General features: G+C 48.0%; 1 protein-coding gene across 1 annotated transcript in view; it reads left to right on the top strand.

Annotated features, from left to right (window-relative positions):
* Positions 1 to 23582, top strand: part of LOC306740622 (rho guanine nucleotide exchange factor 28-like) — a gene marked incomplete at its 5' end in the record, with an annotated part of 35155 nt that extends 11573 nt beyond the window's left edge. The window contains 29 exons of the mRNA XM_079222853.1: positions 6289 to 6410; positions 6496 to 6851; positions 7384 to 7558; positions 8108 to 8219; positions 8965 to 9007; positions 9660 to 9749; positions 10258 to 10381; positions 10960 to 11104; positions 11277 to 11332; positions 12580 to 12637; positions 13196 to 13334; positions 13981 to 14111; positions 15026 to 15166; positions 15252 to 15502; positions 15568 to 15693; positions 16600 to 16717; positions 17827 to 18081; positions 18163 to 18239; positions 18330 to 18508; positions 18633 to 18733; positions 18807 to 18998; positions 19676 to 19807; positions 19881 to 20005; positions 20089 to 20136; positions 20217 to 20321; positions 20449 to 20613; positions 21377 to 21628; positions 21708 to 22077; positions 22649 to 23582. Of these exons, the coding sequence (XP_079078979.1) occupies positions 6289 to 6410; positions 6496 to 6851; positions 7384 to 7558; positions 8108 to 8219; positions 8965 to 9007; positions 9660 to 9749; positions 10258 to 10381; positions 10960 to 11104; positions 11277 to 11332; positions 12580 to 12637; positions 13196 to 13334; positions 13981 to 14111; positions 15026 to 15166; positions 15252 to 15502; positions 15568 to 15693; positions 16600 to 16717; positions 17827 to 18081; positions 18163 to 18239; positions 18330 to 18508; positions 18633 to 18733; positions 18807 to 18998; positions 19676 to 19807; positions 19881 to 20005; positions 20089 to 20136; positions 20217 to 20321; positions 20449 to 20613; positions 21377 to 21628; positions 21708 to 22077; positions 22649 to 22836 (4376 nt within the window). The 3' untranslated portion in view covers positions 22837 to 23582. The remainder of the gene's footprint in view (positions 1 to 6288; positions 6411 to 6495; positions 6852 to 7383; positions 7559 to 8107; positions 8220 to 8964; positions 9008 to 9659; positions 9750 to 10257; positions 10382 to 10959; positions 11105 to 11276; positions 11333 to 12579; positions 12638 to 13195; positions 13335 to 13980; positions 14112 to 15025; positions 15167 to 15251; positions 15503 to 15567; positions 15694 to 16599; positions 16718 to 17826; positions 18082 to 18162; positions 18240 to 18329; positions 18509 to 18632; positions 18734 to 18806; positions 18999 to 19675; positions 19808 to 19880; positions 20006 to 20088; positions 20137 to 20216; positions 20322 to 20448; positions 20614 to 21376; positions 21629 to 21707; positions 22078 to 22648) is intronic.
* Between the last annotated feature and the right edge of the window lie 53 nt (positions 23583 to 23635).

The following is a 23635-nucleotide window of genomic DNA, read 5'->3' as shown; positions in this document are numbered from 1 at the left end:
GTGAGAGATTGATGGTATGGATAGTTTGGCCGTGTGACTACAGACAGCGAGCGCAACGCTAACAAGAGTCTCGACCCTGCAGGCCGAGGGATCTAATTGGAGAAGGAAAAGGGATTCGAACCCCACACAGACCGCCACAGAGGCAGCATTAATGTTCACCCCCCAGTACACACACACACACACCCTCATGCAGCTACTTGCTACAGTCTCAGTGTGTACCTATGCCCCTCCCCCTCATATAGTCTGCCTCCTCCAAACCCCTTCTCATCCCCTTTTTCTCTCTCTCTCTCTCTCTCTCTCTCTCTCTCTCTTTTAGTTTTTCATTCATGTGCATTTATAAAAGCTAAGCTTTGGCTTCTCTCCACGCTGACATCGTCTGAGTCGTCTCTTAAAACTTACTTTTACCTCCAGCCCCGAACTTTCTGCTGTCCTGCTGCTGCAAGGGAGCTCTGTGCTCCTGCAGGGAGAGAGAGAGGGAGAGAGGGGGGGAGAGGGGAAGAGAGGGGGTGGGGGAGAGAGGGGGGAGAGAGAGAGGGAGAGGGAGAGAGGGGGGAGGGAGAAAGAGAGGGGGGTGGGGGAGAGGGGGGGAAAGAGAGAGAGGGAGGGAGAAGAGGGGGGAGGGAGAGAGAGAGAGGGGGGGGGTGGGAGAGAGGGAGGGAGGGAGAGGGGAGAAGAGGGGGGAGAGAGGTGGAGAGAGAGAGAGAGTTAGAGGGAGAGAGAGTGAGAGAGGGAGGGAGAGAGAGAAAGGGAGAGAGAGAGGTTGAGGGAAGAGAGAGAGAGAGGTTGAGGAAAGAGAGAGAGAGAGAGAGAGTGAGGTTGAGGAAAGAGAGAGAGAGAGAGTGAGGTTGAGGAAAGAGAGGGAGAGAGGGAGTGAGGTTGAGGGAAGAGAGAGAGAGAGGTTGAGGAAAGAGAGAGAGAGAGAGAGTGAGGTTGAGGAAAGAGAGAGAGAGAGAGTGAGGTTGAGGAAAGAGAGAGAGAGAGAGAGAGTGAGGTTGAGGGAAGAGAGAGAGAGACGTGGCATCGATAATGGAGAGCAGCTCTGTATATCTTCCGAGGCGATCGCATGAACTCTTGTTCCGAGACTCACCTCCACTGAGCTCTGACGTCACTCCATGTTTCACTCGGGTCTCTCTCTCCGTTTGTCCCCTCTCCCCCCTCTCCCCTCTCCCTCTCTCTCGTTCTGTTCCTGCTCCACCCAAGCCTGCCTCTCTTCCCAGCCATCTACCGCACACAGAGAGAGAGAGAGAGAGAGAGAGAGAGAGAGAGAGAGAGAGAGAGAGAGAGAGAGAGAGAGAGAGAGAGAGAGAGAGAGCTCTGTCGGACAGTTGTAGCGGAGTGGTCTTGGGGGAAGGGGAGTGTTTCCTCGGGGTGAGAGCAGGAACATGCCGGCTCTCCGCTGAAGTGTCCGCCGTCAGCAGCGAGGCTCCGGGAGCAGAACGGGAGGCAGCAGGGAAACATGGACGGAGTCTGATCTCTCTCTATATTTATTTATCGATAACGCCGTGAGCCCGTGTGGGTGAGCGTCACCCTCTTGAGGGGGGTTTCGCGACACCATGGATTCTGACTCGGACTCTCCGTTCAACTACTCCTGGCCCTCTTTCCCCAAGATGAGGATGCGCAAGAAGACGGGCAAAAAAGGTAAACACGCCGGATAGAGGTTGCTTTTGTTGGTTCCATCCCGCCACACTTGGCATGACAGACTTTCTCTCGGTCGCCGTTCAAGTTGACGAGGGGATACTTTTCCGTGTCCCCCCGTGTTTGACAGAATGAACGTGTCACGTCGGTTCGGTGTCTCCCCCTCCCTCCCCTCCCTCACCCCCTTTTGTTATTTTCCATCACGTTACCAGATTGGCAAACGGAAAGCTTTCTCCACACAGATTAGACCGTTCCCATCCCATCACGCATCGGGATGTTTGCCGGTGATGTAACCCGATATGTGACAGGACGGTGGGGAATGTCAGACATCCACTCGAAGCCGCGCGTGCGTGTGTGTGTGTGTGTGTGTGTGTGTGTGTGCGTGTGTGTGTGTGTGTGTGAGTGTCAAAGTCCAATGGACCCCCTTTCGAGGAGTCGTGGCCTCATGTGCCATAAAGCGCAACAAGAGGGACCCGTGCGTAAATGCGTGCCCGTGATTGGTCACCTGCGCTGTTCACGCTATAACACCTCAAGGTGAGGTTTAGTGTTCACGGTGAGTTCACCAGAAACTTCACCAAAAACTTTTTTTTGTGTGGAGTTTTTTAAGTTAACCCCCCCGGCGCTTGAACTTGGCACGCGAGCGCGTTTTTGCCTCGTCACTAGAGAGCTCAGGCGGATGCTTAAAATAGTGCCGAATTGAACGGGAATGGCGTAACGGATCGTCGCTTTGCGTGCAAGTGACTGTTATGGAAGAGAGAGAGAGAGAGGGGGAGAGAGAGAGAGGGAGGTCGAGTTACCACCATGTGTGCGTCATGGCGCGACTCCAGCGGCCTCTTTTGAACCCGAAAGCCTCTGCGAGATTATCCGCGGTGTTGCTTCCAAAAAAAAAAGTGATGGACGTCCCGCACGCTTCACACGAAGCCTTTTTTCTTTTATTTGTTATTAAAACAATAAATAATAATCCATCTTGTTTCTTTAGACCTCTCCACTCTCCCCTGGATCTGTCGGTGACGCGCTGAAACGTAAACACGACGACGGGGCGCGCGCGCCTCGGCCCGCAGGTGTCACTCACGACCCCAAAAAGGCCAAACGATTAGAAACGACCCCTGCGCCAAGAGATAATGAGCTCCCCCCCTCTCTTACGGGGCAATAACAGCTCTCTGTTTGGATTCCTCCAGACTCTGCTTGTTATTTCTCTGCTCCTCCACTTTTCTCTCTGCAGACTGACAGTTGTTTGGTGCAGCGCTTAAAAAAAAAACCCGGCTTACATAATTAAAGAGTGTAATAAGCCGCTTTGATACTCATAATAAACATGCAGAGGTGTTTATGCGATTAACAATCAGAATGATCTTGTTTGACTTGGACATTTGCCATTTTCGGCACAGCATCAGGCCTGAGAAAGAGAGTGAAACCTTGAGAAAAGAGCCCTTGTGACACACACACACTCTCTCTCTCCATCCTGCCTCCCTCCATCTCCCTCTCCCATGGGGTGTGCACGGGGTTGAAGGGTCACTCTCTGTGTTTAACTGCCCTGGTCTGGAAACCTGGCCGCTGACTGCCGCCTTTGTTTGGGTCTCCGTAGAGCCCCCCCCCCGTAGAGGGCCCTCGCTCAGGGACAAGCTCTAAATATAACATCGCCCCAAACACACCGTCTGTTGAGCGAAGCGCTATAGAACCCCACGCGCCGCATTCCTCAAAACCCCGAACAGTCCCGCGTACGCCGATCTGCACCTCGCCGATCCAGACGGCCTCCCCTCTGCGAGAAAGATTGATTCCGCTAACTTGTTAGAAACATGAACTCCTCGCTCCTCTGTTATTCCCTTCCAGTTAACTAATGTTAAACACAGATCGCGGGCGCCTGACAGCCGTGTTCTCTGAGGCCGTGTTTATGGGTCAGAGAAGGTGGGGGTTCCCGTGGCAGCCAGCTGGCTTTGGATCCGACCCCAGAACCTTTTACTACCCCTGTCTGTCAAGTCCCCGAAGTGGGTTTGTGTGAAACGGTTTATGTGCTTTGGTCCGACCCAGGTCCAGAATCTGACCCCGTCCCTGGATTCGTACACGTTGGTGGAAGGTCTTGGAACCGTATGTGGATGCAGGTTCATGTGCGGCGTTCTCTAAGAGGACGCAGCGACCGTATGGTACATTTAGGTTCTGGGAGATATGCAGATACTCCTTTTGCTTTAGGGGGTTCGACTGGAGTCTCTGCACCAGACTCATCTGGTGTCCTCGTCAATATCTGCTCGAGTCCCTGTTTGCCTCTCGGATTTATTGCATTCCCCGCCTGCAGGGGAGCGCAGGCCAATTGTTGCTCTGATTTACCCTGCTGCTGCTCCGCAGAGCGCTGGCTGTTGGGAAACTGCAGAAACCCGACGGTGTCCGCCATCGGCCTGATATCCGCTTGGCGAGTTTAGCTGCAAAAGAGCGGGTGCCAAAGACGTGTTTTATTTTTGCTGCGCTGGCATCGTTTCAGCCACCGCGTGTCATTGGGAACATAATAGTATAACTGAGCGGATGAGGCTGCCTCTTCTGGTTAGTGTTCTGGTTAGAGAATGCTTGGCGCCAACTTCCTTGTCATTTGGTGATGTATTTCTTTCTGTCTCCTGTTTATGACCAGCCAGGTTGGACACTATTTCAAGTTGTTGTCAGTACCTCAGAATCAAGGCGCGAGGGTCTTTTGCTTGTTCTTCAAATGTGCCGTCATACTGCAAGACATCCAGCATTAAAGAGACAGACACATTTGTCCACTGATATACTAGTAGCAGTAACAAATTAGGAGTAAAAAATCACCTTGAAAAGAGCGGTTGACCAAACAATCTCACCCGAGGTTCATTTTAGCAGCTGTTCTGCTCTCGATTGTATCCCATAGTCTACGTCAACAGTAGGTCTCATGAAATGATTTTATCACGATACTTAAGTCCCGATACGATATTATCACGATACTGCGATATTATCACGATACATTGAGTATTGCGATATATTGCAATTTATTACTTTTTTTCAACTGCAAATTGTCCCCAAAGGAAAACTTTGTCAACATATTTGATCTAATAAGATACAGTTTTCAGTGTGTTAATCTCACGTCAATCATTTTTATTGCAGCAAAATGGGATTGTGACGTAGAGACGCACGGCTCTGGTAGACCTGTCAATCACCTTGTAGTCCCGCCCTAAAGCATCCCCTGCTTTATGGTCTGTTTGACTCTAAATGACCATAATGTACTAAATGAACATCATGCTGTATTGAAGAAGACTTGAAACTAGAGATTGAGACATAAACTCATGTTTACAATGTTTACTGAGGGAATACATCAAGAGAAGTAGAGTCATTTATATAGACTTCTATACAACCAGAGGAGTCGCCCCCTGATGGTCAGGAGAGAGAATGCAGCTTTAACACATGAAGCATAGACTTCTATACAACCAGAGGAGTCGCCCCCTGGTGGTCAGGAGAGAGAATGCAGCTTTAACACATGAAGCATATACTTCTATACAACCAGAGGAGTCGCCCCCTGGTGGTCAGGAGAGAGAATGCAGCTTTAACACATGAAGCATAGACTTCTATACAACCAGAGGAGTCGCCCCCTGGTGGTCAGGAGAGAATGCAAGTGGAAGGCACTTCCATATTTGGTTTCATTCGTCAGAAAATGTTCACATAAATGGTTTCGATGTCTACATCCAACATCCCCCGCTCAGGACAAATACACGGGAGGGGAAGTTTTACGTAACTCACCCGTTTAAATGATGTTAAGTACTTGATTGACTTGACAGCTGGGTGCCGTTCCAGACCGCTAGCTGCATCAACCCGGGCCCACCGAAACAGGCACCTATTTGCCCGTTTGCAAAGTTGGGCTGCCGAGATGAGCCTCCCACTCCCCCATAGGCAAACCTCCGGGTGACTCACTGTTCAACACAGGCCGTGTATACATTCAGTCCACGGACACGCAGCATATACAGCGTGGGCAGCATGTGCCGCGTGCACCACCGTATGAATGGATGTGTGTTCCTTTCGTTGTTATTCATGCGGCACATTCACTGTTTATTTTGCGTAAGCTATGTTTCTAGTGAGCTTGAACAGCGCCCGGCTTGTCTCCTCCGAGGTTCCTGCTGCAGCGGCTCGGCCTCTTTGTGTCGGTGCGTAGGACCTGCAGCTTGTTTTCTGACCTGGAATACTTTTCCAAGAAGAAGTCGTGTTTGTTGAGAATGTTTTGGACAGAAGCAGCCTCCCAGAGAGGGGTGTGTGTGTGTGTGTGTGTGTGTGTGTGTTTTTGAGAGCAGTGAGTGTTTAACAGCGGCACCAGGCCACCGCTCACAGGGACTCTACTGTGTTGGAAGGGGTTTCCTCTCAATGCCACTGTGTGCTCACCGGGAGTTGTTTCCACTCGTGTCGAAGGCAGGGCTGGGAACTCTGCACACGCCCACTCACGTGTGTGTGTGTGTGTGTGTGTGTGTGTGTTTCCCGTACAGACAGACATAAGGAACTCTCGCTCCCGAACAATGTCGTGCGACCGCCCAGGACGTCTACCTCACTTCCGGTGTTTGCGAGATGTTATTTGATGTAGCTGTGGAAACCAAATGTAGTGCTGAAAAATCACTCTCTCTCTCTCTCTCTCTCGCCCTCCCTCTTTGTGTGTGGCTCCCTCTCTTTTTTTTGTAGAGAAAAGCCAGTCCGTAAGGGAGAGCCCGGCCCCGTCATCGACTCTGGCTGCTGCGGCCAGACTCTCAGCGATGATCCACGGCAAAGGCCGCGTGTACGCCAACGCCATGCTGGTGGACCAGGTGAGACGGGCCGCCGGTATCGGCTCTTCGTAGGTTATTAATAAGTCAGAAACGGACCTGTCTCATGTGATGTCAAATGTTCCAGGTGGATGGCGCTGATATTAAATACCGGTCTCCAGAGGAGGAGGAGGAAGAGGAGGACGAGGAGGAGGTGAGCCCTGAGCCCCGTCTCGGCAGCCCGTGCTGGGACTCCTTCCCCGCGACTCCACCGGCTCCGGAGGGGGACCGTTCCCAGATTCGGCACCCGGACCCGTCCCCGTCCCCGCGCACGTCTCCCCCCTCTCCCTTCGCGTCCTCCCCGTCTTTTCCTTCCTCCCCACCGGCTTCCGCCTTCCGCTTGTTCGAGGGGCCGCAGAGGCGTCAGGCGCAGCCGTGCCTGACAGTTTCTCCTGCCTTGAACCGCAGAGGATGCAGCTTGACCGAGGCGAGCCGGGGCCTGAGGTAGGACGCCACAACCGCTGATTGATAAAGAAAAGAAATCTATTTAATTGCAGAACCTTTAATGTGAGAAAAACCTTGAGTGTTTTTCTTCTTCTTAAAGGTCAAACCTGCTGCATGCAAGTGGATTTTTTTTTTTAGGGGGCGGGGAGGAGGGTTATAAAATCAGCGGACCGATTTATAAACCTGTTGCGGTCGTCCCGTGACTAACAAGCAAAGTGGCATCCGTTATGAGTTTCAGCTCCAGCGTTTGGTGCCGTGATTGTAGTCGGCGAAGGTGCGGAAAGTGACAGGAAGCCCGGAACACAATCGAGCTGTTTGTGCGCTGAGGTCGCTGAACATTCCTCACAGTTTCCTTTTAGAGCTGCAGGATCCTCTCCGTTTGCACTTTAGCCGGCAAAATGTGTCCCGGGTTCAAAGCCCGGACACTCGGTGACCACTTTATTAGGAAAATGCTGTGAGACAGCTGTGTGCCCAACTTTGATGTGTGTGTGTGTGTGTGTGTGTGTGTGTGTGTGTGTGTGTGTGTAAATAGTCCCAGTCTCGAGTGCGACAGTGGAGAGGAAGACATACTGGGACACTCCTACCCGTGCTCGTCTGCAAAGAGGCAGTCCGTCCTGCGGTCCGGCTCCAGGGTGGAGAGGGAGTCTTTCGATGCGTCGCCAGACTTTAACGGCACACACTCTGACAGCACGCACACGCCGGCCAAGGTACACCTCACACACGCGTGGTGACGGGTTTTCTACATGCAAAGCCAATTACTGTGGCCACTTTAATTGCACTCACCTGGGGCAATATAAATACATTTAAGTACTTTTATTCCGTCTTGCTACTGTATTCTTCTCTTTACTGTTTTTACTCCTGTTTATTGTAATTTTATTTATATTACTTGATTGTTTTACTATGTGTCTCTATTGTATGCAAGGCTGCTGTAATGCTGCAATTTCCCCACTGCGGGACTAATAAAGGATTATATTATCTTATCTTATCTTAAACTAGAGTGATTTTAAGTTTTGCCTCCTGATTATTAACATACAGTCATTTGGTTTGATACTTGTATGTTTATCAGTCTCTCATTCAATTATCATTTAAAACATTTCTCTTTTTGCATGGAGATTTATAGTAAAAGTGCATTTACACTCACATCAAAACACTAATAACTCCAAACTGTACATTGTACAGACAGAAAGTCAGAATTGAACCTGTGAACTTACTGCTCTCCTGATCCGCTTCCTTTCCGATCCGCTTCCTCGGCCCAGAACCCGGAGGACGCCGAGGTCCGCCTGCGCTCCTACTCCTACTCCTCTCCCAAGGCGAAGCCGTCGCGGCCGCTGCTGAACCGGGACGCCACGATCAGCGACCCGGCCGAAGGTGAGTGATCTTTGACCTCCACTGAGATCCCTCTCTCGGCTCAACCAAGTTAGTAAGTACGGGAACGGATTCGGAAGCCGGTCGCCATTCCAGCGCGTCTCTCTGCTCTTTCTGCTGACCCGTGCAGGGAAATGAAGATTTTCACAAGAGTTGCACAATTTGAAGGCATATGTGGTGCATTTAAACTGCCCCAGTGTGATTTAAAAGTTTAAAATCTGGGGTGAAATTGGAGATTGAGTAAGCAAAGTCTTCGGGAGAAACTCAATAACTTTGCTGCTCGTTTTACTTGCAGCTGATTGGCCCCTGAAGATTCTTTTAGATTCTCACACAATTTCTTTGCAAAACAGACGATGTTTCTCATTGTGGTCCAAACTGTGGTAAGATGTTTTTTTTTTTTTTTTTTTCCGGCGTCGTGCAATGCACAAACCGCTGTCTTAAAGGGGGATGAAAAAGAAAAGTACACATTCAATATTATTTTTATATTGCTAAGATCAAGAGCAGACTTCCTCTGTCAATAAAAACAACAACAGTCTTCCAAAGTCCACACATTTCTATGAGGACTGACACGTAGAGGTCTGGATCTTTCAAACTCTTTGGGTTCATCTGCTTCTGGGTACGCGGTGTTTGGTCTCTCTCTGTCGGCGTCTAGCTGCTTCTCCTCTTTGCTTCCAACTCCCTTCTGATGATGCTTCTGAACACGCGTGACGTCCTCATTTGCCTTTTCCTGTTGCTCTTTTCTTTACAGGGCAGAGAACATTCAGCCTGACTGAGACTACCAGAGAAAAGAGGTAAAAAAAACAGTGTGTCGTCTCATGAGCGCAGGAGCGATTCCTTCCTCTTTTTCTTTTTTTAGATCAAATGTTCCTACATACGTGTGCGTTTTCACACGTGTCTCCAGTATTCAACCTGTGGTTGGGGTCTGAGTGGATGCAGGATGTGACATACTTCCTGATTGCAACCGTTATACAGACCTCGGACACATCTTTCCCAGAGACATAAGTTTTGGTTGTAGATTTTTCTAATGTATTAACATTTGCTTTACAAATCTCTCGCCCTGTCGCACATTTTGCCTCTTTTTTTTTTGGTTTTCATTTCATAAAAATCCCACAATCTCATCTTCATTGTGCAGTTCCTTTCACCTCACCGCCTCCTAAATGTGTAAACACTCACACCTTTTTTTGTTGTTGGATGATCACCGCGCATCACTTATTGGTGAGGACACAGTCATGTGAGGCGATTATCGTATAACGGCATTGGGTTGCTGTAAAAGAATAGATGTCTCCATATTCACAACACCAGAATATCGGCATCCATCAAAATGTGGACGTCACCTCTTGTATCAGACTCTTAAAACGTTAAATGCATCACACATTCACGTTCGCGTTCTCGAGTCTCCCGAAACACTTCATCCCCGGCCTGAGGTGTGTCGTGTCCACGCAGGGTTTTGGGTTTCCGTAAGCGGGCCCAGTCGGCAGAGGAGGAGGGCGGCGCGTCGCTCCAACACCTCACCCTCTCAGAGTTCCTCAAAGAGTACGTGTTCAGATCGGCCTCGCAGCCATTGCATGTGTGGCTTAACTCACTCTAACTCCACCCCTAAAAAAAACATCCCAGACTCATCCATTAACCACAACGATTCTTCTTCTGCAGCTCTATATTTTAGTTTTCTCCCCTGTCCGGTTACAGCATATGTTTGATGTGCATGTTTCCCTTCTTTCTCATCTGTTCTTATTTTTTTATTTTATTTACCTAGAATGCTTCATGGAAATAACATAGCGAACACATTTATCAATTGCATCTTGCCACGGTTAGACTATAAATAGCATCCTCTAGAGTCCATAGTGACTTCCAAGCATGCCAAGCATGTTGTTAAGAGTAGTAGTCTGTAGGCCGTCTGGACATTCTCTCCTTTCAGCATGACTCCAGCGTACCTGATTGTCCAACTCCTAGACTAGAAGTCCTGAAATGTCCGTCTTTTAGAAAAGAGTGTGCATGTTGGACCTGAGTGTTTTGCGATGGCCGCTGACTGGCGTGTGCACAGGATCGAGGACGAGGAGTGGGACAAGTACATCATCCCGTCCAAGGTCGAGTCGGAGAAGTACAAAGTCAGCCGCACCTTCAGCTTCCTGAAGAGCAGGATGTCCAGCACTCGCAACAAGACAAAGGTGAGCCGAGGTCCCCTCCACTTCCACCTCTACGTGTGTTTCAGTAGCGCTATAAAAGGTTTACCACCTTCCAGCGGGACGGGACGGGTCCAAATTCCTGTGCTGGGGAGCTCATTGTCTGCGGCGCCTTTTTATTTTTGTGAGGGAGAAAAAAGAAAAAGAAAGAAATTCCCTTCTCCTCAGGTCTTAGCAACGGGACGCCGTAAAAATATCCTCTTACATAACACACGTACCCCCACACACACACACAGCGAGACACATTCCATAGTACAATCCAGTAAACGTGCGCATGTGTCCAAGAACAAGAACATGTTCGCGCCCATGTGCAGACGCACGGTGCTCATGCCGAGTCCAACAACAAGACGTGCGCTCTTGGAGCCCGATGAGAAAATAAACATGGCACCGTCCCACGAAAAAAACAGTGGAATCCCCCCTCTCTCTAAGGACGGAGCGCCACCTTGGGACCCCCTTCATCCACAACTTACTCCGCTTTCAGCAGGTGTGTCTCAGCGGGACGATGGCCGCCACGTGCCTCTTCAGCTGAGTGAGGGTTTTTGTTCTTTCTTTGATGTTTTCAGGTGAAGGGGAAAGAGGTGAAGGAGGGAAAGGAGAAGGCGGGAGCCGCTAACGGACACCAGTTCGTCCCGGCGTCTCCGTCCGGCCCCGCTCCCTGTGTGGCCTGCGACAGGTCTGTTTCTGGGAAGGAGCTGCTGCAGTGCTCCAGTGAGTTGTTTACTGGCAGTCGCTGTCGCTGTGAAGCTCTTCTTCTTCGCACGCGGTGGGCCGCCTCGCTGCTTTCCTTCAGCTCCGGCAAGCCACCCATTCCAGATTTGGTTTGTTGCGAAATCATCTGACTAAGTTCACCGGGATTTCCTTTTTGTTTTTTGTTTCCCAGACTGTTTCCTGAACGTCCACAAAAACTGTCGGGATTCGGTTGCAGCCTGCGGCAAGGTAACCGACCGACCACCACGCACCTCGTTTCAGCTCCAAACCACCAAGAAAAGGAATTATGTGTCCAAAAACTTCAGCCCGTCAACAAAAACAATACAAACAATTTAGTGTCCTTTTAAGATATTTGCAGGAATGTCTAGAGTCAAGCTTCTTTCTAATGTCGCATGGTTTCTTAAAGGGCCAGTCCACCATTTATACACATACAGGTCAGGTTATCTGTCACAGTGAGCATTCGGCAGCCTGGTGAAAATACCTGGTTATCTCTACTTGAGCACGGAGACGATACATTTGAAACAAAAAGATTATGGGAAACGTAGGGTCTGGTATTATTTGAGCTGTAAGGACTAAAAGTGGAACTATCTCGGCCTCTGCCGCTTCAGTTTTAAACGTTCTTTGTAAATGTCTCTCTTGTCGAATCCTCAAAACCTTCCAAAGTGCAGTATTATTGGATCGCGCAAAATCAAAATGCAGTTACATGATGTGTAGTTATTAAAGGTGCCCTGGAAGAAGAACCCATTAGATAAGCCACGCCCCCTTTCCGCGAACGATGCGAATGGACCGCATAAAGTCGAGCGAGTAGACTCGCGTGAAAAGGCCGTGAACATGGCATTAGGGAAGCGGCCTTGGCGGAGTTCCGCACCCTTCGGTTGCCCTTCTAGTTTACATCTATGTTTACTAGTTCTCAGTGTTCTTTTTCCACTTCCTCTGTTTGTTTTTTTGGCGCAATGTCAGCAGAACGGCAGCGAAACCAGTGAAAAGCTCCACAGGTTGCCTATGAAGTCCACAATGAACTGTCACACTCGTGTTGTCACTGTGCTGCAGCTGTAATAAAATTCTGATTCCAATAAGTCGCCCAAAATGAGTCCGTCGGTTTGAGGCTCGTGCCATGCAGTGGCAACATTCCCTTTTTTTTATTGCAGGTACACCCTCCTCGGGTTTCCCGCCACGCTCGCCTGTGCCGTCTCATCAAGGCGAAGCTCCAAAAAAACAAACAAAAAATAAATCGAGGGAAGCGGTTACAACAGGAAGACTAAAATCCCAACACTCGGTGAAAGAGGAACTCCCAGAATGTGTTTGAAACGTGTCAGACTGACGACGTGTAACTCGTGTGTTCGTCTTCGGTGTCTTTTGCTGCGGCACAAATCCCCTCCAGCCTGGACTGGACCCGACCGCTTCACGTTTCAAAAGCAGGGAACGCTGCGATGTCCATCTGCTGATGATGCCGATATGATTATGTGTCTCCTCAGAAACCGCAGGAGAGGAATGCGTTGCTGCTGAAGAGCAAGACCTCGTCCCTCCCACACAGTGAGTCACATATTACTCTCTCTCTCTCCCATAGTGTGTCTTTGATTTCGTTTTCACCTGTCCTCCCTGAAGTAGATTAAGAACGCGCCCCACACACTCTCCCCTCTACTTGTTGTTGTTTCCCTGGTTAATTTTGAATCCGCCTCAGTGGGGGATCTGGCCTGGATTGTGTGTGTGTGTGTGTGTGTGTGTGTGTGTGTGTGTCCTCGAGTTGCTTCCCTTGCACTGAAGGGAACTTTTAATTCCTTGCCGTGAAGCTCTGTGTCTTCACCGCCGGAGTGTTTGATGTGTCCGACAAAGATGTCGGGGGTCGGGGGGTCAAACGCGATCAGGCGTCCACTGCGACAACATCTTGTCTCAGCTGGCGGGCCGCGTGCCCAGTGAAACAATGGAAGGGGGCCGCGGGCCTCCTGGCTGCTTTCTCATATATTATCATATTGTTATTGGGTCACGACATTGATGTAAAACAAAGCACGCTGGCATTTGAAGTATTTGTTTGTGCACCGGTGGGGGAAAGTGTGAGTAATTCTTCTTCCTTTTCCTGGCCCTGTCCTCCAGACTCTGTGAAAGAAAACTCTCCGGCCACCATGTTCTCCTCCTCTTCCTCCTCCTCGTCTTCACTTCCCACGACCACCAGGGAGAAGAGGGAAACGATCGCCCCTCTTTCCAAAAGCTTCTCCATCTCTATAGACAGCAGGTAGGACGGCTGTGTTGCCGTTATTCTGTATAAGCACATCCGTCTTAAGGTGGTTCTACCCACCAAATATGATTTATTTCACCTGGATGACAGCCAGCTTTGATATCTAATTTCCCACGGGAAACAATAAGATAAGATAATCCTTTATTACTTCATATTTAAATACACACATTACACTTACATTTCACTTGTTTAAAGTACTGTCATCTATTTGTCTGTGCACTATATTATAATTTTATATTATATTCTATTCATAGTAAATTCCACACTCCTATTTCTTGCACTGTGTTTATTGTTTATTGTTGTGCACCACCTGCCAAGACAAATTCCTTAAAACCATAGTTTTACAATCGTGCACGGCCATGCAAACTCTTTATAAAAAAGATACTAAAACAACACCTTCTCTCTGTTGTATTGTTGCAATGCATAGTGCACTCTATACACTTTATATATATTCTTGTGCAATACTGTCACTATATTTTGTGCCTTATTTTTATTTATATATTTGTTGCCTTAAGCTTATTTTATTGTATTTTTATTGTAATTCTGTGTTAGGAGGACCCAGCAAAATAAGCTTTTCGTTGTACAGAATAACTGCCTGTTTTCTGTGCATATGGCATTAAAAATATCTTAAATCTCTGTGCAGGCGGCTGAGCGACGCAGCGGCGGTGGACGGTGACTGCGGCGTGGCGGCGTGCGCCGGCGGCTCGCTGGCCGACGAGGGAACGCCGCTCACAGCGACTCCTCCGGCCGCCGAGCCGCCGGCCGCCGCTCAGGGTGAGAGACACAGACGGAACGTTGAGAACTATTGTGGAGTGGATTTAATGATGATGATGATGATGATGATGATGATGATGATGTGGTGGTGGCCATTTGTCGATGCCTCTTCTACCCACCCAAGTGCATGCTGGTCCTGCACCTGTCTGCTCCTATACATCGCCGCAGGTGGCCACAGTGTTACCCAATCCATAAACAAACGAAGAAAAAAAAAGTGTACTTAAACAACAACAACAACTAATTAAACTAAACAAATAAACGAAAAGATGTAACCTAAACAAGCAAACATCTAGAATAATTCAACAGTAGTACTTAGGAATAAAGGAACTAAATACTAACATTAAATAAATACCTCTTACAGATGATGATGATGATGATGATGATGATGATGATGATGATGATAATAATATCTTTAATTTGTTTTGCACTTTTCTAAATATAATGTTCACAAAATACTTTCCATGCAATGAAGCAAAAGACAGCCAGACTATGAAATAGAAATAAATACAATTTTCCTGGTTAAATATTACAAAGAGTACAAAAGTGCAGAGCAAGTGATTCACATCACTTGAGAGAGTGTGTTTTTTGAAGGGATTTAAAAGATGAAACTGTTTTGGCTTGCTTGATTTCTCTGGCCCATAGAACAACCATAAGATCTAAATCTACGTCACAAAGAGTCGATACAGGAGGTCGGTCTCGTCCTTTCTGGGCTTCAAACGCAACCAGTAAAACCTTCCAATCGACCCTGCCTCTCGCTGGAAGCCGGTCCAGACTCCACGTTTAGTGGCAGAAAGGAAGTTCAGCTGCATCATTCTGAACGGGCCGCAGACGCGAGATACGTTTAGGACCGGGTCTGCTGGAGGAGAGGGGAAACGGGAACCGGCGTCGCTCATCGTCTTCTGTCCCACGCACAGACGCTGTCGACGCCCCGCTGATGAGCGACCTCTCCGCCCAGCTGCTGGGACTCGAGGTGGAGTCGTGGAGTCTGGCGGTGAGCCCGGAGTTCTGCCGGCAACACGACCGGCACACCATCAAGCGGCAGGAAGTCATCTACGGTGAGGACAATTCTTCTGATTACCGCAATGTCACGTGACTGGGAGCTGATCTAAATAACTCACACACACACACACACACACACAGAGCTGATGCAGACGGAGCTGCACCACATTCAGACCCTGACGGTCATGTCGGGGGTGTTCCGGCGGGGCATGCTGGAGGAGCTGCAGCTGGACTGGGACTGCGTGGCCCGGATCTTCCCCTGCCTGGACCCCCTGCTGCTGTTCCACAAAAACCTCTTCGGGGCGCTGCTGGAGCGCCGGCAGGCCGCGGCCCGGCCCGAGGAGCCCGGCGACTACGTCATCCACCAGATCGGGGACATCCTGCTCCAGCAGGTCGGTTGAGACGGTTTTCATTGCACTTCGCTCGTGCGCGTGTCTCTGATCGGCCTCTCGCTCAGTTCTCAGACGACTACGCCGAGGAGATGAAGCAGGTGTACGGGGAGTTCTGCAGCCATCACACCGAGGCCGTCGGCGTCTTCAAGGAGCTGCAGCAACAGAACAAAAAACTGCAAAACTTTGTCAAGGTGAGCTCCAGGCCAGCTCCTTTCCTTTTTACCCTTCCTCTTGTGTTTGCTTTCTGTTAGCATCTCTTGTGTTAGCTTTCTGTTAGCATCTCTTGTGTTTGCTTTCTGTTAGCATCTCTTGTGTTAGCTTTCTGTTAGCATCTCTTGTGTTAACGGATCGGTTTTGACCCATGTCTTAAATCAGCTGTAAAATACACTAAAAACAATTATCCATCATCCAATTTGTTTCTCATCTCTTGGTGGCCTTGTTAGGCTTCCTTATCCATGAACACATTGTTGTATGTTTTAATATTTTTGGTGTTTTTTCTTTGTCAGGATACGTCGATTTCAATTAACATTTTTTTTAATGAACCTCAAGAGAATCATATAAGTAAATAAAAGGTTGTTGTGTTACCTGACTATTACTGAGGGGTATTAGAACACATCTCTTACATACATTTGTTTTTTTCATTTTAATATAATTAACTATAATAACATCTATGGTGTTACAGGTCAATTTCGAACCATGTATATTTACTTCAAGAAAAAGGCTAAAAAGTATTTTTTTCAGCAATAGAACTTTAATACAAACACAAAATGAAAAGCAGAACAAGTCATAACACTAATATAGATTTGCAAGGTCAAACAAACAACAACTAATCAAGCAAATTTTATTTTTATAACACAAAGGTCATAATTTCAACTAGAGCATTTTATAATTTAGTGTAAAAAAATGTTTTTGTTGAATTAGAGGTTCCTGACAAAGTCAAAAAGCCTTGATGCAATAAACAAATGTCATGCGGTTCTTTTATGCATTTAAAACCAAAAACGTGTCGGTGCCGACCCGAACACAAGAGGAAGGTTAAATAAGCGGTTCACGGTCAAATGTCTCTGGTTGGTCTTCGGTGTGAACCTCTCTGCTCACAGCAACAGAGCAACAACAGCCTGGTGAGGCGGAGGGAGGTGCCAGAGTTCATCCTGCTGGTCACTCAGCGCATCACCAAGTACCCGGTGCTGCTGGAGAGGATATTACGGTACACTGAGGGTACGTCAGCTGCATACATGTGCAACTCTTCAGTCCGTTACACGTTCTGGGAGAAACGGCTCAACACAGAGCGAGCCGGGGGAACGTTCTGTGTTCTCGCATCGCAAAATCGTCTTTGTGACACGATTTCAAGATTTGCTGCATGTTTTAGGCCAGACGACGGCAACTAGAGACTATATTAACTATAAAAACAAGAGATTGTGTGTTGAACATCATGCTATTTACTTTCCATGACTCGTGGCATTTAGCAGTTAACGACTAAAGAAAGACAATCTCTATAAAGTGAGCTGTTCTTTATGTTTTCTTACGCTCATGGAAAACCTGGAAAAGTCCGTTTTAAAATGGTCATTTACAGGCCTGGAAAAGTCCTTGAAAAAAATAAAAACGTAAAAGTTTAGTAAAAGTCATGTAAATGTGTTATATTCATGTGTTCATGATGTTCATTTACGCTGAGTTTGAAATAATGAATATGCTTTTAAAAGAAAGACGCTCAAAATATAAGCAGGCATCCATACAGGCATCTATATAAATGTTTATTCTTTTAATCAAACTATTGTCTCATTTATTTGAGTCATTTAAGGTTTACTGTATGCTTTGTATTCTCACTGTTAGTTTAAATACTACATTTACTCACTTTTTACTGTTTACACCCAGATTTCACTAAATGTTTGTAGTGGAAATTTGGTTTAAAGTCATGGAATTTAGTTAAAAGTCATGAAAAAGTTATGGAATTTGTTTAAAAGTCAGGAAAAAGTTATGGAATTTGTTTAAAAGTCATGGAAATTTGGTTAAAAGTCATGAAATTTGGTTAAAAGTCATGAAAAAGTTATGGAATTTGTTTAAAAGTCAGGAAAAAGTTATGGAATTTGTTTAAAAGTCATGGAAATTTGGTTAAAAGTCATGGAATTTGGTTAAAAGTCATGAAAAAGTTATGGAATTTGGTTAAAAGTCATGGAAATTTGTTTAAAAGTCATGTACATTTGGTTAAAGTCATGGAAAAGTCATGGAATTTGGTTAAAAGTCATGGAAATCCATTGGTCCAATGTGTAAGAACCCTGTTTTACCAGAGAGTAGAATATGATTTGCCGCACCTCTTCCCCCTTCCACAGAGGGAAGTCGGGAGCACTCCGACCTGTCGAGCGCCTTGGCCCAGATCCGTAACGTCATCACCGCGGTGGACCTGACGGTGAATCGGTACGAGCGGTGCCAGGAGCTGCAGGAAGTGCTGGCGCGGCTGGAGAACAAGAGCTTCGCCAAGCTAAAGAACGACAAGGTGTTCCGCAAACAGGACCTGCACAGCAAGCACAGGGACCTGCAGTATAAAGGGCTGGTCTACTGGAAGACCGCCACGGGACGTCTGAAAGGTGCCACGCGTCTCTGTGCCACACAGCTCTCCAGTTTCACTGAGCACCAATCAACATGCAGCTCTTCTCTCCCCTCCTCAGACACTCTGGCTCTGCTGCTCACAGACGTTCTGGTTTTCCTCCAAGAGAAAGACCAACGCTTTGTGTTTGCTGCCGTGGTAAGATCTCTTTGATGTGTCTACTCGTATCTCCCCCGTCTTTCAAATCATCTAAACCAGGTTTTGTAATCTTTTTCTTCTCCTCCTCAGGACCAGAAGCCTCCCGTAATCCCTCTGCAGAAGCTCATTGTTCGGGAAGTAGCCAACGAGGAGAGAGGGATGTTCCTCATCTCCGCCTCCTCAGTGGGACCGGAGATGTACGAAGTCCACGCCACCACGAGAGACGAGAGGAACGCGTGGATGAGACACATACGACAAGCTGTGGAGAGGTGTGTGTGTGTGTGTGTGTGTGTTAGGTTTACAGTGTTTATCAGGGCTTCCGCTTCCAGTCTGTGTGCAAGTGCATGTTGGGGTGTCACCGGTGATCTAACCTCCTGCTCCACCCGCCGGCAGTTGTCCTGAGGAAGAGGAGGAGCAGGAGGAGCGAATCGCCGAGACCGAGGAGGCCAGGCGAGTGGCTGAAGTGCGGGTTCAGAAGATCGCCAAGTTCCAAGGTGGGAACTCTTCACCTTCCCCCGTCATTCTTCAGCAGAACCAGATCCTGATCTCACCGTTCTGTGTGTGCAGAGACGCTGTCGGGCCGGGACCAGCAGATCGTCAGCAGCCTGGAGGAGAAGCTGCAGCTCTACGCCGAGCTCACGGAGCTAACGCTGCGCTCGCCGGAACCAGCGCCGCACCGCCATCTGCTGGTGCAACCGGACAGCGGCGGGGAGACGCCGCGGCAAGCCTCGGCACTGCTGACGGCGGCGCTGAGAGAAGGTGAGGGAGCTGCTGTCTGGCTGTCAAGCTAGCGAGTAGCGCGGCTACATAACAACCTGAACCTGAACGCATCGTGCTGGCAGACAGTTATTAGTCAACAGTATTTCAACACACATTTTAAAATACAAACAAATACAGTCAAACATTTTTTGAGTGATGTAAAAGCTATGCTGATGAATGAGTTATTATTTTTCAGCATAGTACCCCCAAACCAGCGCAAGACATTTTTGGTTTAAAAAAAGATGTAATACACGGCGCTGTGCCATCAGGGTCTGATTTAATATAGAATATATACAATTCTGTTCATGAACTTACATTTATATTTTATTGAATATTAATAAAATTACTATTTTTAAAAGATTTTTGAATGGATGCTAATTTTAAATAGATTTTTGTTGCCCTTTAAGTCCTAATCCTATTTATTGTTTGAGTTGTGTTTAGAGGTTGTACATCGGGATTATATATTATTGTAGCCCTGATTTTTATGTTTAATTTGATACCTAACATGTTGTTTTTTGGGGGGGGAGGGATTTATCCCATGATTTTTTCTTGATTTTCCTGATATAAAAGGGGCTCAACAGGTTAAACTCGCGGACCACTGCGCTATATTGTATGTCTGTGTTCTCTCCATTGTTGGTCGGCATTAGAAAATCTCACGCGTTTTGCTCCCTCTGCAGCGAAGAACCTGATCACCATCCTGCAGAGCCGCGACGGTCTTCCCGGGAAAGGTCCCAACTCGCCGATCCGAGCGCCGGAGTGCTGCAGCTACAACAGCCGCGGCAGCAGCATCCAGGAGTCCCCCTCTGAGCGTGAGTCCCTCTGTCTGTCTTTTTGTAATGCCTGTCCGGCGGTGACGTTTACGTCTACTTCTCGTCGCCACAGCCGATTATCTGAGCACGCTCAGCATGAGCTCCGCCTCCCCCGGGTCGGACGGCGAGCTGACGGGTCTGGACTGGAGCCCGGCTGCCGAGCCGCGAAGAGGGGACGCCAAAGGGACGCTGTTGAAGGTTCCGCCCGCCGCACCTCCCCACGATCGTGATCAAATACACTGCATTGTGGTTTCACCCTGTAATAACAGCGTCTTCTGCAGGTGGCAGAGAGCGTCCAGAGTCTGACTCAGCTCCTCTACAGTCTGCAGGTGAGCAAAGGCGACGCAGGCGTTGAATGAGTGACGCGGGTTAGTGGCTGCTGATCAGCCGGGTCCTCCTTGTGTTTCAGGCTGCCGTCACCCTCCAGGACAGCTGCTACGAAGTCCAGAAACTCCTCCTCCTGGAGGGAGAACGACCTCAGCTCCGAACGCTCGGGTCCCTCCAAACCAGTCTGGTACGAGTCTTATCTCATCTATATTTAAATAAATATATCTTCTTTTTTTTGGGCGGGGGGAGTTCGACGAGAATTCAGAACTACCGACCGGAATCATTGAACCGGTGGTTTTCCGTTTGTCGTCCAGGAGCAGGAGAAGCAGAGGAGCGTCGACAAGAAGAAAGAGGAAGTAGAGAAGAGGGGTTTGGAGAGGAAGAAAGAGGAGGTGGACGAGGTGCAGAAACTCCACGTGAAGCTGAAGCAGGTGCAGCAGCGCTGGGACAAAGAGTGTCTGGCCAGAGAGAAACAGCAGGTAGTGTCCTTCTCACTTTCTCACTTGTTTTGTGTTGTCACTTCCTTTTCCCTTTAACCACAGCTGGGAGTTGCTGTTCCTTTGCCCGTACTTTCGGCTTACTGGATACTTTTCTAAACATCTGCAACACAGACTCTTGAACATCTTGTTTATACATCAAATGCAGTCTGTGATCGAGCTCAATTAATTGTGCTATTATTAGTAAGAAAGTATCAAACTTCATTTGTATTGCAAATATTGTTTTTTACTGAGCAATTGTTTTTTACATCCACATTTACATTTTTACATTCACTTTTCCATTCAAGACTCTCGTTTTCATGTTTTTTACACTTGTGCACTTAGCTTCTGGAAATTGAATTAAGTAATAGTCGCCAAATATATATACATATATATATATATATATATATATGTATATATATATATATATATATATAACATTTTAAAAGCACCTAGGAGCCTCCCTCTCTTAATACTTCCTTCTTTAATTGTAGCACCTTTTTTAACAAAGTAAAAGTGCTTTACAATAACAATAGCACAGAAAACACAAATACCAAGTGCATGTAGGAAAAAATACTTGAATCAAACACACATAAGAATAAGAAAATACACAATAAAATGACCCCATAAATAAGGATTAGATCACTATGAAGTGTTAAAATGTTCCAGTTTGGGTTGACCCATTATCCCTGCATATCTAACCCCCAATATGAAGGTGAAGTAGCAGTGATGTAGTGACCCTCACCCCTGACCTGTGTGCTCCCAGTGCGAGCAGGAGAGCGTTCTGGAGCAGCGGGAGCAGCAGTGCCTCCTGGAGGCCGAGCGGCTGCGCTGCGAGCGCGAGGAGCTGGAGGCTCAGCTGCTGGAGTACCAGCACAACCTGGACCGCCTGAGGGAGGGCCAGAGGAGCGTGGAGAGGGAGAAGGAGAAGATCGAAGCCCAGCAGCGGCTGCTGCAGCGCTGGAGGCACCACCGCCAGAGCAGCCTGCCCGTGACGATACCGCTGGATGGATGGAAGGTAAAGGAAACGGGGGAGAGAGAGTCGGGGAGTGGGGACGGCTCAGGGAGGATCATGGCTAACTGTTTCTACGCCCCAGGGGTCCAGCCACAGCCGCTCCGGCAGCCTGGATGGTAACTGGTCGGCGTACGAGAACGAGGAAGCCCTGCTGGCCTCCCTCCAGCAGAGCCACCTCCGCCGGCCCGCCAACAACAACAACCAGCACCGGCGCCTGCTCTCCGCCGCGCCGACGAGGAACCACGACAGCCCGCCGCTCGGCTCCGGCTACGCCGCCAACCTGGGCCTCAGCGCCAGCCTCTACAACAGCCTCAACACCCTGCTGAGCCAGGCGCACGGCAATCAGCCTCCGGAGGGCCGGGCGTTCCCAAACCACGGGAGCCAGCGCGGCGGCCCCCGGCCTCCGAGCGACGCCGTGCGGGTCACCGCGCGGCCGCACGCCAGCAACAGCAGTAAGTGGTTAGCAGTGGTTCTCAAACTGTGGGGCGCGACCCTCTAGTGGGGCGCGGAGGTATTACAAATATATTTTTTTAGAATCCTTTATTAATCTCACACATTTCTGCACTCAAGTTGAACGTTATTGTTATGGTCTTTTATATTTAGTGCAAAACAGGTTATTTGCAGCCACAATAGGCAATTTGTTTGCCAAATATTAGTAATTTTTTGCACAGATGGAACTTTTATTTGCGTTGTTCTAACAGAGTGATCGCACGTGTTATTAGTTTTTGTCTGATGGAGCGATCTGGTTTACTTGAAAGTGATTTCAATTTATTCTATTATTTGATAAAGCACGGACGGAGGAGTCACAAAAGTTGTTTCAATAAAAATTCAGCATTGACGATTTTGTTGCCCCAACAAAATTCTAACAAAATGGTCTGAATTTTGAACTAAACCAGTGGTTCTCAAACTTTTTCTGAACATTTCTCTTCCTCCAAAGTGGGGCGTGACAGAAAAAGTATGAGAACCACTCCCCATACAGTGTGATGCACAGTCAGTGATGGTTGGCTCCCTCCTCCTTCGCAGGCTTCAGCCCGCCGTTGGACAGGCGCTCCCCGGGTCCCTGGAGGTCAGAGGTCAGCGGTCACAGACTCTACGAGGACGGCTACTCCACGTCTCCCTCGCTCACCCCGCTCCTCCCCCCGCAGGCCTACCTCTCCCTCGAAGGACAGAACGGGGAGGAGGGAGGCGAGGAGAACATTGTTTATCTCTGAGAGCGACGCGAAGAAGAAGATGCACCTGTTGCTTTTGTGCGTTTGTGTCCATGTTTGCTACTCGAATAGGGGAAGTATGCGCGGATATATATGTGTGTGTGTGTGTGTGTGCCTTTATCAGTGTACCATTAATCGTCCTCTTCCCGCCTCCTGAAACCGCCGTGCCTTCTTGCGAACCGATTCTTTGTAAATCAGCTTTGATACGCATGTTGTTGTTGTTGTTGTTTTTTACTCCTCCTCTGGTTCTTTTTAGTATCCTTTGCACCTGTTTTAGACTTGTTTGGGACACCGGGACCTAAAGCACCAGGATTATCAGGACAGAAGTATTTTTTCCCATGAGCACTTAAAAACAGAAAAGAAAATGGAGATTTTTGAGAAGCCGATTGAAACCGTCCCCTCGCTCTGTGTAGAGTGCCGCTATCTCCCCATGTGATCTTAAATAGTATTTATAAAGGATTGTGAGCATCTGAAAGACATTGAAGGTATTCTAACGTATGAATATTAAATATATGTATAGTTTTATGGAAAGGCTACCTATGCACACTGTGTTGGAAGACAAAGTTATATTCCTATTATTATTATTTGATTCACTTAAGTGCCAAAAAATCCAATACTGTAAGTGATTTGTGTTTTCTGTTCATCTCCTTTTCTGATAATTTATTGTGTGTATATTGCTTCACGCACTGTCGACACTGATTATGTTTTTGTTGTAATCCCTGTAGTCAGAATTGTCCCATATTAATATTGTGCTGTCTATAAAAAAAAAAAAAAAACTATCATGGCAAACGTCTGTGCTTTT

Source organism: Taurulus bubalis (genome assembly GCF_910589615.1).
Source record: "Taurulus bubalis genome assembly, chromosome: 8".
Taxonomy (NCBI): Eukaryota; Metazoa; Chordata; class Actinopteri; order Perciformes; family Cottidae; genus Taurulus; species Taurulus bubalis.
Note: the sequence above shows the minus strand (reverse complement) of the source record. Positions and strands in the feature narration are given on the sequence as shown.